Below are 16035 nucleotides of genomic sequence, written 5' to 3' on the forward strand. Positions count from 1 at the left end.
TTGGTACCTAAGGAGAAATGGAAGGCAGTTCAGTTTTTTGTTAAAATCATCATCCATGAGATATTTCACAATTTAAGAGTCACCTTCAGATATTAGTTAGCACTCACAGTGATGAATAGAGTAGTTCACGTCTCTTAGCTATTTACAGAGAGGTATGGCAATGAATCAGCTTACGCTTGGTTCATGTTTCTTCACTTTCATAAAGAATTGAGATAATTTTTAAAAATGCAAGTGTAGCTCCTGCAGCAAGGGTTATATCTTGTGCCAAATTGCACAGCCGCAGAAAATATGGGCCTTGATAATACTTAGTGATCAGTAAAGGGACCTAGACTTCTGAACCTCTAGGTTCAGACTATATAACCCTGACTTTCACTGACCTTTTACAGGCAAAATATTTGCCCTTTGTGTGCATCAGTTTGTCATCTGTAAAATGTGTAGTATTACTTGGCTTATGGAGGATTGTGGTGGTTATGGAGTTAATGTTTGAGTGCTTACTGGTAGAGAATGATGATTGTGATGTGGCTTTATGTACCTAATTCTGCAAAGAAATTGTTGGCAACCCTTTTGTTTCAGACAACCACTTACACCCGCAGGGGCCATGGAAACTGCACCAATCCTGGTTGTTCTTTTACTTATGTCACCAGACACAAACCACCAAAGTGCCCAAAGTGCGGGAACTTCCTGGGAGGGAAATGGATCCCAAAGGTACCTTTCCACATAACTTTCTTTTATTTCCAATGACTGAGTCTGAGCTGGAAAGTGACACTTGCGTAAATACCTGTGAAACCCCAAAGTCTGTGTGCTGGGCAAGTCAGAGACCTGGGGAAGTGAATCTCTGTCCTTTTCTGCCAGTGTCTCTGCTAGAGCAAGTCACCAGTGAGATGGTTAGACTTGTTTTCTGTCACAGAGCTCTTTTCTGGATTTCTTGTCTCTGTGCTGAGGATGCCACTCATGTAGTAATCATGAATAAAAGGGACAACCTTGTGAAGCCCTGACCCTTAGACAGGACACTCTTCCTTTCTTGCTTTCTGACTGCCACATGATGCCAGTATTTGAAAGGTGCCCACCAAACCTGCTTACAGCATCAAATGAGCTTAGGGACTCAGTTCAACTACTTGTCTCATAAGCATTGTCTTGTCTGGTATGGAGCCATTTTAGCAGGGTAAGATTTCACTACAGCCATTTTACCATGATCTCAAAGGGAAACAAACAGACTTCAAAATACAGAGGACAGTTGGATCACTTGGGCACCAAGCCACAAGAATTCCAGAATCACCACCCTCTTCCCCACTACAGTCTGGGTCAGCAAGGTCCTGTGGGTAACAGACCTGGCTGCTCACTTAGTATGCTTAGCTCCTAGATTGCGTGTGGTGGAAAAGGCAGCTCTAGGGAGCTGCCACTGTAAAAGAGAGGGCATCATATTTAGAGAAAGCAATGGATGAATGAGTTCTCAGGTGTCTATTTTGATAGTAATGCTGATGTCCTGAGTGGGTTGAAAAAAATGACTAAAGCCTGGTCGATGCTTAAAATTTAGAACAACCTAGCTGTGGAAAAAAAAGATCACACCTGAGTGCTATTATTAAGCCAACCTAACCTCCAGGAAAGATGTGGCTAGGTTGGCAAAATAATTCTTCCATTGACCTACCTACTGCTGCTCAGGAGGGTGGATTACCCACATGGGCTGGAAAACCCCCTCTTTTGCCATAGCATGTGTCTACTCTATGGCGCTACAGCGGCACTGCTGCTGTCGCACCTGTAGTGTAGACATGGCCTCATGTTATGCAGTGACAAGTGTTTGTGAAAAAGGCATGACGGGATAGAACACTTTTTATGTAATGTTAGCAAGGATCTCCGTGTATGAGGGGTTAATGTTTGTTCTGGCTTTATATACACGTGTACTGCTCAGACCCTTGCCTTGCTGCTCCTCTAGCCAATGTTAAGTAGCCATCACCAAATCAGCCAAGATATGAATACGTTTTGGATGTGAAAGTCTGAAGCTCTGAAACATCTGGGATGTTATGATCTTCTTGTTCTCTTTCTAGGAAAAGCAACCAAAAGGCAAAACTGAGCAGAGTTCAGGTATCCCCCTCAAAGCACCAGGGGCTAAAAGAAGCCAGCAGCTAGTAGCCACAGAGAAGGCAGCTGCTCAGGAGGATGCCACCAAGTCTACTCTGGAAAGTTCTGAAGCAGTCAGCCAGCTACTGAATGCGGTGCCTATTCAGGAGCAGATACAGGACACTGAATGGGAAGAAGTGATCATCTCTGAGGCTCACATCCTTGCAAACAATGTGCAAGCCCAGGACAGAGGGAATGCAGCAGCAGTGATGCTGGCTAAAGATAGCGATGTACAGGGCAACTCCTTAGAGCAGCCCGAGAAAGACAGCATAGGGATAGGGTCACAGCCATCTGCTGAGATGACAAGTCCACTTGCCAGTCCTACTGCCACTGTAAAAAAGCCAATGGGGTAAGTCAGTTTTGAGTGATTCATAGAGATGTCACACTGAGCCATCACTTATGTGTGGCAGTGTTCATGGTACGGATCAGTACTGGCATCTGAGCTTCTTGGATGGCTCATTTAGGTAACAAGTGAATCAGGATAAGTCCAAGGTCAGAGATTTGTCCTCCAAAAACATCGTAGCTATTCATTTTGGTCTCTTCCATTCTACCGTCTGCCATGGTATATGACTGTGCTTCACTGGCGTAGTGAACTTTTGCTACAGCTGCACTTCTTGTCTTTCAGAATTGATGCTCTTGCTCCTGCACCCAAAGGACAAGAACTGAAGAGCAAACCAAAACCCAAGCCCTCTCTACTGGCTGCTGCGAGACCCATGAGAGCAATCCTACCTGCCCCTGCTAGCTTGGGGAGGGAAGCCCGCACAGAGCAGCTCAGCAGCCGACAGGGCTTTCCAAGTAACGGTAAAAGCAAGAAGCCATCCACAATAGGCTTAGACAGCAGAAGCTCCTTAAGCATGGGGAGAAGGAGGCAATTAGCACATGGCATGTTGTGGAACGCTACATTTGGAGTGACTTGCTGGCTTGATGTTACAGTGTTAGTGCCCTACAAAGACCTTTTAGAAGTACTTGTTTGGATTACAGGTGGTTTAGAGTTTAGTGGGTCTGTTGTAGTCACCAGTGGACTCTTTACAAAGTTAGCTTTCGACAGCAAAGGGCTACTTCACCTGACCCCTCAGCTGAACAAATGGGATTTACAAAGCCTGATTTGATCAGTTCAGGTTCAGAGGACAGCAGCTCCACTGTGTCCCATGGCTGCATTTGCCAAAGGTGTCAAAGTAAAACAAAAAGCAGATTTCACACACTTAACCTGCTGTTTTCTTTCCTTCTTCAAGATAAGCATTCCCCTGTGAGAACCTCGGGCCTGAAGCCCAGTACGCTGAAGCAATTGGGTCAGTCTGTCCTACAGACATCTAGCATTAGTGAGCGAAAGGTGAGTGATTCGTGCTTTTCCAAATGCACGTTCTCTTGCACTTGGATTTCTCTGCTAGGTTCAGGGTAGGATTTCACTCTTCTGACCCAAATGTGTAGAAACTGAGCATAAATCTGGTAACCCCTTGATGGGATTTGTGTCTGTTACTTAGTATGTGAGATTTGAGGCAGCATAGGCTAGTGGTTGGAGCACAGGACTTTGGCGCCAAGAAATGCTGAGATCTAATCCTGGGTCTGGTGCCCTGTGGCCTTGGACTAGTCCTTCCATTTGCTTCTTTGATAACACCTCCTTAGTTATCTCAAAGGGGTGTTTTGGGGATTCGCTTTGAAGATGTGGTGTGTGATAGAAGTACTAAGTATTATTCCTGCATGTGTGCTGTGAGACTGACTGGTTAAGAAGGCAGAGCTGTTGGAATAAGGCTGAATTTTAACCCTTTAATGGGGGGGGGGAGGAGTACTAAAATCCTTTGTTACTTAAAGGTGTTCACAGGTCTTCTAAAGCCATTAATAGTTCCTGCTTGTGAGCTGTAATCAGTGCCAGGTCTCTCAAATGTTTGATTTATATGCTTTTCCACCCACCCTCCCCCTCTTCAACTGGTTTCAATCTACAGCTCCACAGCAGCCCAACCGGCAGGGCATCTCAGGTGAAGGTAGTGGAGGTCAAACCAGATGTATTTCCCTCCTATAAGTACAGCTGCACCGTAACTTTGGTAAGGGTCTTTTGGTCATTTGATTCCTGATGTGGGGCATCATTGAGCCGTGGCAATATTCTTGAAAGGCAATGTGCTTTCCTCTTCATGGTTAGTGCTTTGGACCTGATAATTCTAAACTTGACAAGGCTGTTGTGTGTACTCAAGCAACCTCTTCTGGCTCTGCAGTCTTCTCCAAAGGCACAGCTTAGGATTTGGCGCTTTTAATTTTTAAATGCAAGTATTGTCCATGTAATGTGCTGCATTAACAGCACAAAACATCTCAGGCTCCTGCATGGCAGTACTAATATCTCAACTCTATCCTGGAGGAGCCATCATTAGTGGGAAGAATGTAGGCCACAGTTTCCATGCTGATGAAATATTTGTTCTCTTGAGACTGCCATAAGAAACACCTGTTGCAGTGGTGTTTTTTGTGAAGTGACACCTCTCTAACAGGGCCTGGCCTGAGAGGTCAGATCCAGCTCATTTTTTCCATGAACTGTTGTGCTGGCTTCAGCAGGTAGTGATTTCAGGTCACGACTGACCTGGGCTGGGTTTGAGCCAGTGACAAAGTTGAACGGTTCTGTGTGGTATTACAAGTACTCTGAGTCGCACAATCCTTATGATTGGCTTCTTCACTTAGGCTTCTCTCTCTAGAATGGCTCTACTCCTGCAACTTTCAGGCTTGCACGGAAATATCCTGGCTCCTCATGTGAGTGAAAACGCATGCTTTAGGTATTTCACTGCTGATTTACAACAGCTGCATTGAATTAGAAAGTTTAGTGTTGCGTTGAAATCATATTTGCTACTAACCCCTTAAAAACTGGATTTTTCTTGGTGCCCTTAAGCAATTGTAATTTCTTTACAATTAATTCAGGAGGGTCAAATATCCTATTATTGCAGAATTTGTTTCCTCTGCCGAGTATCTGTGGTATTTGGAACTAGACTTAAAGCATACAGATTAATTGAACTGGTCCTCAAAGTAAGTGGCCGTGCCTGTGGTTTATCCCCTGAAACTAAGTGTTAGACCTTGGGGGACAGCATGTGCTATTCTAGCAGACTTCTGTTGTCTTGAACTTGTTGGCATATGAAAGTAAGATAGAATAAAGTTTTGCCTGTCTCTTTCCAGGATTTGGGATTGGCAACATCACGTGGCAGAGGGAAGTGTAAAAACCCCTCCTGTAGCTATGTATACACAAATAGACACAAGCCACGGATCTGTCCCAGCTGTGGCTACAACCTCGCCAAAGATAGAGCTGAGAAAACTGTGAAATCCCTGGTGAGTTATGTTCTTTCTCGCTTGCTGAACTATTGAGTTAACTGTGTTTGGTCTTTGAATTCATAGATTTCAAAGCCAAAAGAAACCATTGTGATTATCTAGTCTGACTTCCTGAGTAACACAGGCCATAGAATTCCCCTGAATAATTCCTAGAGCATACTTATTAAAAAAAAGCATCCCATCTTGATTTTGAAAGTTGCAAGTGATGGAGAATCCACCACAAACTTTGGTAAATTGTTCCAGTAGTTAATTACCCTCACTTTTTTTTTTTTAAATTACCTCATTTCTAGTCCAAATTTGTCTACCTTCAGCTTCCAGCCACTGGCTAGTGTTGTTATACCTTGCTGTAGTCTGTTGGCTTTCTGGGTTGTATATAGAGCTGGTTGAAGCTCAGAATTTCCATTCTGTGGGAAATTGACAGTTTGAAATTTGTGTTTGCTCTGAATTAGAACAAAACCAAAATTTAAAATTTTTCACAAAAATGAAGTTGTTGAAAAAATTTAGTTTCAGGTTGATAGCAAGTTTTGGTTCTGATTTTGACTTCAAAAATTTTCTTTGCTTCTAAAGGACTATTCACTTCAAAGTAAAAACATTAATTCCAAGAAAGTCTAGAACTTTTCTACCCTATTAAACTGCTTTTGTAAAAATGAAAAATTTATCAAAATTGACATTCTTAAGTAAACATTTAGATTTTGATGTAACAGCATCTGGTGACTGAAAAATGATCTGCTGGAAAATTGTCAACCCACCGTAGATGTGTAGTGACCTCTTTTTGGGGCTATTCACTGCCCACAGCTGTGAATGGTAGTTTTCCCTGAGAATAAGTACTACAGACTAATTGAACTCAATCTTACCACTGGGGGCACTCAGCAATTAAAAAAATGCCTCATGGAGGTTTTGCCCCATATTCATCTGCTCCTAAGACTAGTGAGCAGCATCATCCTTGTCTGATTTGTGCCGTCTGAAGGAGGTGAGGTACCACTTGGTCCCATTTTGTAATCTGATGCTGCCTTTGTGACTGAGCTGCGGTGGCAAATGTCAGTTCAGTCTGTCCGTTGTGTACTACAATGTCATGTTTGCAAGAGCTTGTAACTCAAATTTATGCTGCACCTGAATTGTTGGCAGATAAAGTCTCAGCTAGGATTTTGTCTTTATTCAAATTAAAAAAAAAATTGCTTTGGCTACTTTTATATCTAAAAATGCTAATAATGAACTCTGGTTTCTTAAGCTGCTTGTTTTTGCCACTGTGAGCAAATAGCTGCCTCTGGATTTTATAAATTTAGTTTTGAAGTTCATTTGTGTTTTTGGTTTTATCCAAAACAATTTTGCATGTAAGAGTTTGCCCTGTTCTTACATGCTGACCGAGCCTGCTAGGTAAGCTAGCTGTATGCCAGTCTGTACAGTAAACTTGTTTACTTCAGAGTAAAATACGGCTGAAGGACAAAATTGTTCTGCATACTGTGTGAAAGCTACCCCTCCCTTCTGAAAAAAAAAACCCCTCAAATAACCCCATGTGAAACTCTCACATAGCCAGATACTTAAAGAACATAATGTTTCCTTTAACTGCTTCCTTAATGAACTAAGATGGGTTGGCATTTTTGAGAGAGACTCTGGTTTGTTTTTCTCCTTCTTGTTTTTTTTAACTTTTTTGTTTTGGTCACAGCCTTAACATTCCTGTAATATGGTGGTTTTTGTTTTTGTTTGTTCTGGGATTAATGCTGTCTACCCTTTTCTTGACAGGCCATTTATCTTATCACTAGGCTAGACAGAAACACAAGCTGAAGCATTGACAGGATGGTTTGTTTTACTGATTAAGTAGATTAGAGGATGTAATGTTCTTTCTGTCCTGTTGAGCCCCCTAGTGTTTTGATTCTTCTTTTCCTTAGTTCCTTGAACTTCTAGTCACTTGTATTTCCATAGACTGCACCATCATCACTTTTTTTTTTTAAAAATCACAGTGCATTCAGTGCTGGACACTTTGTTTTCTCTTAACATACAGTTGCTAATCACCTCCTTTGTGGATTTTTATCTTCTATGGACCATGCATTGTGTCTGACCCTGTGTTATAGGGGAGGAGAATTTATGCAGTTGCCTGCAATTAAGTAAATAGTTTGCAGAAATGTTAGTGTAGATACCTTTGCTGTGTTCACCCCACGCTCTCCATTATCCAGTCTATATGATAACACTTCATCACCAAATTTTCTGACGGCCTGCAAAGAGTTGTCGCTCATGCAGGAGCTGGTAAACGATGGTAGGCGAGGTTTACTCACTCCTGCATTCTACTTATTTTTATAAAGCAGTTCTACTGAAATAAAAATAAATAACCCAACCCTTAAAGCTATGAGCTGCGGAGACAATGCACTGTCTAGCAGAGCAGGGGACTGGAGTCAGCATTTCTGGATTCTGTACTATGCTGTTCTGACCGAGGACAGATTATTAATAGCTCTGTATATGCTTACTTATCAGCAAAATGAGTAGAATAGTTATTTACCTCTCAGGAGTGTTGAGGCTTCATAATCAGCTTTTTACTCCATATTTGTCTGACAAAATCCAAGTGACATTTTGGCTCTCTTTCTAGGAGGTCAGCTCTGGTCTTCCTGATGTGTTGAACACCAGTGAACCCTTAACACAGTCTCAGAAAGAGATCCAGCGCCAATCAACACTGCAGCTGCTGCGCAAGGTAATGCAAATCCCAGAGAATGAGTCGGAACTGGCAGAGGTCTTCACACTCATCCACGAACTCAACAGCTCACGGCTGATCCTGTCCAACGTGAGTGAGGAGACGGTCACCATCGAGCAGACCTCCTGGTCAAACTATTATGAGTCTCCATCTACGCAGTGCCTCCTCTGTAACAGCCCTTTGTTCAAAGGGGGACAGAAGTAAGATTCTGTTTTAGATTTGTGACTCTCTCATTCACCCTTATTCTGGTGTTCTGTATTAAAGATGTCTTTGAGGAAAACACTGCTTTATCCTCTCCATATGAAAGCCATTGCAAACACCACGTAACCTGCATCTCTGTAAGAAGTGCACGTTTCCCTTAGCTCCCAAGATCAGCCCTTACTCTCACATCTATGCTTATGTGAGTTTGGGAGTAGACTTATTGTAATATGTACTAGGCCCTTTCTGCATCTGGGGTGGGTGATGGTGTTGAATGCACTTCTTCTGAAAGTGAAGGACTTGCAAATACTACCCAGAAGCAGGCAGTGTGTAAATTTTCTATCCGTGCACCTCAGTCCTGATCCTGTAGTACCATCTGCTTACTCCAGTTCTATATCGTCTCATAGCTCTGCCTGACCTGCAGGATTTCTGTTACTCAGAACACTTCAGTCCTGAATGCTCACGCCATCGTGTCAACCTGTGTCCAGGCATGAAAGCTGACAAGTATTAATCCTTGTGCAGCTACCATCTGAGATTAACTCCAGATTCTTTTGAAGTGCAGCAACAGTGATGCTCATCCTGTCACAGCTCTTGCACTCTTTTGCTCGTTAGCTTTCAAATGAATGCTTGAAGTTTAATATACGATGCATGACCACAACCTTAAACTCTCTTCTTCCATTGAATTACTTGTCCCTATGGCCCTTTTTGTACTTTGAGATTTTAGGAGATTGGGTATGAGCTGTCTCTGGGTTTCTCCAGGTTCAGATTAAAGTTTCACACCCTTGAGGTTTGCTTTCCTACAACAGGCGAGTTCAGTGGGTTGAGTGAGCGTTCAATCTAGATTTAAATCTTATTTGACATTGGCTTCTGGTTGCTAATCCCATTTTATTTCTCCATTCCTGATGCTTTGTGAAGTGCACAGTGAGGCAGATGTGAAAGATGCAATAGTGTAAAGCTGCAGGATTATAGAAGTGCTGTAATACTACATGTTCTCCCTGTTCTCATTTTGTTGCTGGTCAGAGTGCTTGCTGTGTGGATCCTGTTAGTTGTGGGTCATGCATAGATTCTCAAAGTTTAGCCTAGATTTGATTCTGTCTGTCTTTAGAACTCAGACTGATGGTTTTGGAAAGAATCTTGGCAATCAATTGCCTTCCCATCTCCTCAACTAGTGGCTGGTATGGTTGCTCGCTAGTGGGATAATAGTGTTTTGTTTTTTTCCCCCTGCTTGTATGTTACAGCTCTCTCGCTGGTCCACAGGAGTGCTGGTTGCTGACTGCTAACCGTTTACAGGTGGTTACTGCTCAGGTCAAAGTGTGTTTGAATCTGCAGTGCCTGGCCCTGCATAGCTTCACGGATATATACACAGGTAGGAAAAAAACCAAGGTATCAGTAGGCTAATCTATAGAGACCAATATGCAGAAATCTAGGGCTTCTGGACTGACAGAAGAGTCCTCCTTGTACAAAAAAGATCTCTTCTCTCCACCCTACCAGACTTGAATTTTTGGATTGAGAAGTGAGCTGCTGCTCTTCCTTACTGAGGTATATGTTAGTCACTATAGTGACCAAGAGCACACCCCACTCGTCTGTGTACGTGCAAAAATAGTAAATCATTCTTTCTGTGTTGCAGACCATGAGTGCTCAGGCTCAGCTGAAAAATTCTGAAATTCCATGGGCTTCCCAGCCCTTGTTGGCTAGGGAATTGAAGCTGGGATCATTGTAGGTTTTGTAAAGCAGTGCAGGGCCGGGTGCTGTTACAATTAAAGGCAAGACTCGAAAGGGAGCCAATCCTGCTGTAGCACAAGGAGAGGGAATATACACCCCAGAAGGCCTTTCTAGACATAATGTATTTGACCTTCTAAACCAAACTCAGCATGACTCTTTTAGCAGTAAACAAGTGTGTTTTATGTTCGGTGTCTGTGGAATTCTAAATCTTCTCTGGTAACTGCTGTATTGTTTGTTAAACTGCAGGCCTGTTCAACGTGGGTAACAAGTTGTTAGTGAGCCTGGACCTTCTGTTCACTTTCCGAAACCATATTAAACTTGGAGAGGATCCCAAAGTGGCAGTTGGCAGCATCCTGGAATCTGTGCAGGAACAGACGGGTAAGGTGCTCCCCTGGTCCTTTCTCGAAACTGACTATTCTGAATTTGCTGACCTCTCTCTCTCTCCTCTGAGAATTGTGTGGAGAGGTGTTTGGGTTTAATTTTAGTCAAAGTCGTAAGTGACTATTGGATTATAAAACTCAGCCCTTCTGAGGATTAATATATTTCTGTTGAGCTGGGTAGGATTTTGGTTTTGAGAGAGGTTTCTACTGTGTGTTTAAAAAGATACTGAATTCTCTGTATCCAGACCAATAGAAATGGCTCTAGTTAGCAATGAGCCAAATGTATTGTTTGGTGGCTGCCATCTTCTGTGAAAGGGGCAAAACTGTGTCTCCCTCTCAATCTTTCACCTGAACTTTACTGGCTCCATCCCCATCTTCCCAGCATATAGCATCCTGCCTGGGCATCCTTAATGTCTTCTCTGCAGAAAGGAAGGGCTACTCCTTTCAGTGGCAGTTTGCAGGCAAAAGGGGTGGGCTTACTCTGGCAGCTAATCTGTTTGGAATGCCAAGAACAGCAGGGGATGAAATAGGAGGAGGAAAATAAGACCTGAGTTCTTTGTTCAATCAGGTAAACCAGGCAGCTGGCCTGGACACTTCCCAGTGTGGTGAGTTCAGGCTGAGAAGGCAGCTAGGGTCCTAGGTTAGGCTGGAAGGGAGAGCGATCATTGATGCCTGGGGGGGTGGGTGATTGGAGCTATGGAATGTCACACACTGAGCAGATGGAGTTGTGGCTGGAAGTGTCCAGGTGATTTTGGGAAAGTGATATGGCACCAGGGAATAGCCTTCAGGAAGTGAGATCCGAGCCATCCTTAACCATAGGCCTACCGATGACACCGGTGTTTGTGTTAATGTTATATTCTTTCTGAACCTTTAGTCATTCAGCCTTTGATAGAAAATGGCCCATATAGCTATTAACTTCCTCCTTTCCAAGCAACGGAACACATTGCTCTTTGCTTCTTGAAGTGCTTTGGTTAGGGGTTACTTGAGTTAACTTAAAACCTTGTTTATCTAAAAATCCTTCCTGGGGGATGTTTCACTTTAAAATGGATTAGACTATGTGTCTGCAACATGTCACTGCCAGTCTTCGTGAGTTATTGATGCTTGTTCTTATTAAGTGGGGGTTTTATGGTCATACTCTGCTCTCTGAGGAATCCAGAAACATTATATGCATCTCTCTTCTGGAACTGTCTAGCTGCCTCTGTGAGGCTTTTTCCTTATCAGTGATCTCAGCAATTGAGATTCCCAAGGGGAAAGACACTGACACCCTGAAGTAAAATTGCTTCCAAGAACTACTATAGATTTTTTCTTGTCCAACTGTTCGGAGAGCTCGCCTTTGAAAGTACTTATGTTAGATCCAGACATGGCCTGTTGCTTAGAAAAGCTTTTCAGCTGGCTGCGGAGGGACTTTGGACTAGGAAAGAGCCATTTCAAACAGTACCTTTATGATCAATTCTCCCCAAACATTTCAGGGAGATAAGTCTATGGAGTGTGCTTTCTCGGAGTAATGAAATGTTTTTTGTTGGTGAATAGTGTGCTCTGTCTCCATTGGCTTTAGGAAGTGAAAGCAGTGTGAATGCAGTTTGAGTAAACAGTGCAAATGACCTCAAAAGTAACCTGCTCTTTTCTTCCCAGAGAAAACCCTGAGTCCCGAGGAGCTGAGTCAGCTCCAGGAGCTGCTGTGCAGTGGCTATTGGGCCTTTGAGTGCCTCACTGTCCGGGACTACAATGATATGATCTGTGGAGTCTGTGGCATTGCACCCAAGATTGAGATAGCCCAGAGGAATGCAGAAAACGTCCTGGCACTAAAGAACATTGAGGTATTAGACAAAAGCTGGAGGGAGCATTTGTGACAAAGCATGTTTCTGTTCTACAGTCGCACCCCCGAGCAAGCCCCACATGTGCAGAAGTGACTCACCAGTTAGTGCCTCCTTGTGGCTGGGTGCAGAATTGCTGGGCCTTCCCTTTGATTGCCTCCTGTTGGTTGCCTCAAATGGTGTCTTCCGTGGGCTAGCCCTTAGGTCATATAAACATTCCCTCCCCTTCTGGGGTATCTAAGTCCAGCTGTAACACAGGCCCCAGGCTGGTTTCTCCCAGCTGGCCTCTTCATAGTCCCTTTGGGCCAGCAGCAAAGTCCTTCCAAATCCAATGAGAATTGCACTCTTCTTTCGCAGAGGAGCATATCCCAGAGCTCCAGAATAAAACACTGCTAAATATCTTTCACCCCTCTCTGGGCTTTAGCTTCTCATCATCAGCTCCTGGTTCCCCTTATGGAATACTGGCCCCAGGACAGCCTGCTGGAGCCCAGCCCTTTGTTCCAGGGGACCCACCACAGAACCTAGCTCCACTCCTGTGGCTTGCTCTCTAGCCACAACTCAGTTCAACTGCTCTCCTCCACAGCCAGCCCCTAACTGCTGGGCTTCCTCCCTTTTAAAGTCCTACACCCAGCACAGGTGTGGCAAGGTAGGGCTAATTAAAAAGGGCTGGCTAACCCCAGGTCTCTTGGCCATAAAGGGGCAGACCCCCAGGTAAAGTCTCAAGAAGACGTTTGCTCAGTCTAATCTTAGTAATTCATAGTCATTACACTCAAGGACTTTGTCTAATGTTTTCTGCTGATGTCTAACAGGAGCATGCAGCCTGACCCAATGCCGTCCACATGTTGTCCTCTCTTGCGGGAGACAGATTTTTAGATAAGAAGTTTGGAAAAATAGGGTGTGTCCTACTGTTTCACACCATTGATCCAACAGGATTCTGGTGTAAGAGAGCTGAGTGGAACTCTCAGATCACCATCCTTTTATGTATTGACTTAGAAGCATCCTTCTGATTTTGTTAATAGCAGTTTCTCTGAGGTGTCATGGGGTGTTTTCCTAACACACAGGGAAGCGAATAGTGCTATGTAGTAAACCCTGTTTCTAGTTAAAGTAGATTGGTCTGAATCCTTGTAGGCAGAAAAGTCCTGTGGACTCCAACCTCATATACAGTAAGGCTGTGGTCCCCAACCTTTTCGTCTGGCGGGCGCCAGACGAAGGACCACTGTGGCGGTGGAGCACCCGCCGAAATGCCGCCGAATTTCGGCGGCATTTTGGCAGCGACGCCTCTTGATGACGCCGCTTGCCGTCGACAAAAGACGTCATCGAGAGGCGTCCCCGCCGAAACGTCGCTGAAATTCGGCGTTATTTCAGCGGGTGCTCTCCCGGGGGCCAGGACGTGGGTGCCCGCGGGCACCGCATTGGGGACCACTGCAATAAGGATATCCCTGGCTCCTCTTCCTACCCTGGACAGTGTGCGTGTTAGCCTTATGCTTCTGTTTCAAGTCACAAGCGGATACAGAGCTGTTTAGAAATGAAGCATGTGTGCTGTTGAATATATGATGTTTGTTCTCTCACCTCTGTTAGTTTACCTGGCCAGAGTTCTTGTCATCCAGCGAGGTAAATGTGGAAGATTTCTGGTCCACGATGGAGACAGAAGTGATAGAGCAGGTGGCGTTCCCATCTAGCATCCCGATCACCAAGTTTGATGCCTCTATTGTTGCCCCCTTTTTCCCACCACTGATGAGAGGAGCTGTGGTTGTCAACACCGAGAAGGACAAGAACCTAGATGCACATCCGGTGCCAGGTAACTCACTGCCATAGAGCCCCTAGGGCTGCTTTGGCTAGGGGTGGTACTGCTGGTGGATACTTGTAGGTGACCTATCTGCAGTTAAGAACTGAGAGTTTTGTTACATGATGCTCTAAAGAGAAGTGCTTGGCACTTCCTGGTGGAGTCTTTAGATCCACCAAAGCCATAGGGGGATGTGTAGGTCAAATTTTGGTATTTCTAATTATGAATTCCAAATGGGGGACTTGGTCTACCCAGGGGAGTCTGAATGCTTAGCTGTGATCTGCTGGAGAAAAGATACAGGGAAATTTCCCATTGCTCCAAATAAAGTACATCAAAGTCTATAAATAGAATGCGTGTTCAGAATGTTACATGGAGATTAGTCACTCAGCACGTGCTGAAACTGTTAGAATACTCTTCATTCTGTTTTGTGAAAACTTGTATTCTGTAGCTGCACACAGTATCTGTTTTGTGCTGCTGCTGAGACACCAGAGGGGAGTGTCTTAGGTTTGTATGGGGAGTAAAAGGAAGAAAGGACCAGATGATGGGCATAATACAGCTCCGATACCACAACCTACTGTGGCAGAGCTCTGACCTTGCTCCTGTGGGTCCTGCGCTTCTAGGCGGTTTATGCTAGCCTCAGTGGCTCACTGTGACCTTCCACGTAGCCCTTCTCTCTCTAGGGCCAGGGTTACAGTCTACTGAGCCCTTTTCATCATAGGCTGCAAGGAGGTTGGTGAGAGAACTCCCACAGTTTCTGTTCAGCCTCCTGTCCTGACAGGGACCTGACTTCCCCTTCCAGGAGCTGTTCCTGTAGTGGTGGGTTGGGGGGAACCCGGGCCCGCCCTCTACTCTGGGTTCCAGCCCAGGGACCCTAATGGTAGCAGTTGTTGGCAGCCAACCTTTCACTGCCAGAGTTGCTACATTTCCCTGGGCCACTTCCCCACAGCTCTCCTGCTTCTCCCTTCTTCATCCTTACCTTAGGGCTCCCTTAACGATGGTTTGAGGGTGTCTTCAGTAACCAGCCCTTCAGCCGCACTTCCTCTCCTCTGGCTCCCCGACTCCCCTGCCTGACTGGAGTGAGCCCTTTTATAATTTCAGCAGGGCCTTAATTAGAGTCAGGTGGTCACATTAACTGAATGGCCTCACCTGACTCTTTGCAGCTTAATTAGAGTCAGGTGTTCTCATTAGCCTGGAGCAGCCCCTGCTCTGGTCAGTCAGGGAACAGAAAACTGTTAATCCAGTGGCCAGTATATCTGCCTTCAGCTATTCTGCTGTACCCAACTGGCCTGGGTCTATCACACTACATTTATTTCTGGTTAATGCCTTTAATATGCTGGGTCAGGACATCTTGTGTTCTAATCATATAGAATAGTGAGCCATGAGTGAATAACTTGCATCAGAGTTGGATTCACCATGACCAGCTCTTTCATTACAACTGGTTAGTGGAGACACTGAAACTTTATCTTGCATTGGAGAGAACTGACTCCCAGGGCTTGTTAACTTCTAAGGGGGAGTGAATTAAAAAAAAAAAAAAGTTAACCTCTTCATTCCTGAACTGAGTTTGAATTCCAGGGAAAAGGCGCAGGGCAGAGTTGATGGTAGCATGCGGCCCTCCTGAAGCAGAAGGTGGACAGTGGGCCAATTTTGGGGGAGGGAACTGGAGCAGGAAAGCTGGTGGAGAAACAGGCGCATCAACCCTTGGAAGTGGCTGGCTGGCCTAGGAGAGGGGCTGCAGCTGGGAGCCAGCACTGCGCACTGGAGGAACAGCATGCAGGCAGGCCTGTGTGGAAAAAGAGTTGTGGAGACGCAAATGAAGGGGTAGGCCTGGAGCTGCTGAGCCGGCTCTTAAAAGAAAGGGACTTGCAGTGCAGTGGGAATGCAGCAGACTGGTCTCCAAGCTTGTCTTGATGCCCACTTAACACTTTAATCCCAACAAATTACTTGAGAATGTTTGGAGAGACTGTGAGCGCTCCTTTGGTGACTTGGTCCTGCTGACTCCTAGAATTGGTGCGTGTTGAATGTCATGATTCTGTCAGAACCCAGAAA

At 44.7% G+C, this 16035-nt stretch overlaps 1 protein-coding gene across 5 annotated transcripts in view; it reads left to right on the forward strand.

Annotated features, from left to right (window-relative positions):
- Positions 1 to 16035, forward strand: part of HMGXB3 (HMG-box containing 3) — a 37119-nt gene that overhangs the window by 16461 nt on the left and 4623 nt on the right. For 4 of the 5 annotated variants that reach the window (XM_045027414.1, XM_045027413.1, XM_045027416.1 and 1 more), the window contains 11 exons: positions 574 to 705; positions 2043 to 2464; positions 2741 to 2916; positions 3348 to 3445; positions 4056 to 4154; positions 5263 to 5412; positions 7991 to 8292; positions 9529 to 9656; positions 10259 to 10390; positions 12025 to 12209; positions 13785 to 14004. In XM_045027414.1, the coding sequence (XP_044883349.1) occupies positions 574 to 705; positions 2043 to 2464; positions 2741 to 2916; positions 3348 to 3445; positions 4056 to 4154; positions 5263 to 5412; positions 7991 to 8292; positions 9529 to 9656; positions 10259 to 10390; positions 12025 to 12209; positions 13785 to 14004 (2044 nt within the window). The remainder of the gene's footprint in view (positions 1 to 573; positions 706 to 2042; positions 2465 to 2740; positions 2917 to 3347; positions 3446 to 4055; positions 4155 to 5262; positions 5413 to 7990; positions 8293 to 9528; positions 9657 to 10258; positions 10391 to 12024; positions 12210 to 13784; positions 14005 to 16035) is intronic. The other variant, XM_045027415.1, reaches the window with a different exon arrangement.

The sequence above is a fragment of the Mauremys mutica genome, chromosome 8, assembly GCF_020497125.1.
Source record: "Mauremys mutica isolate MM-2020 ecotype Southern chromosome 8, ASM2049712v1, whole genome shotgun sequence".
NCBI classification, from domain to species: Eukaryota; Metazoa; Chordata; order Testudines; family Geoemydidae; genus Mauremys; species Mauremys mutica.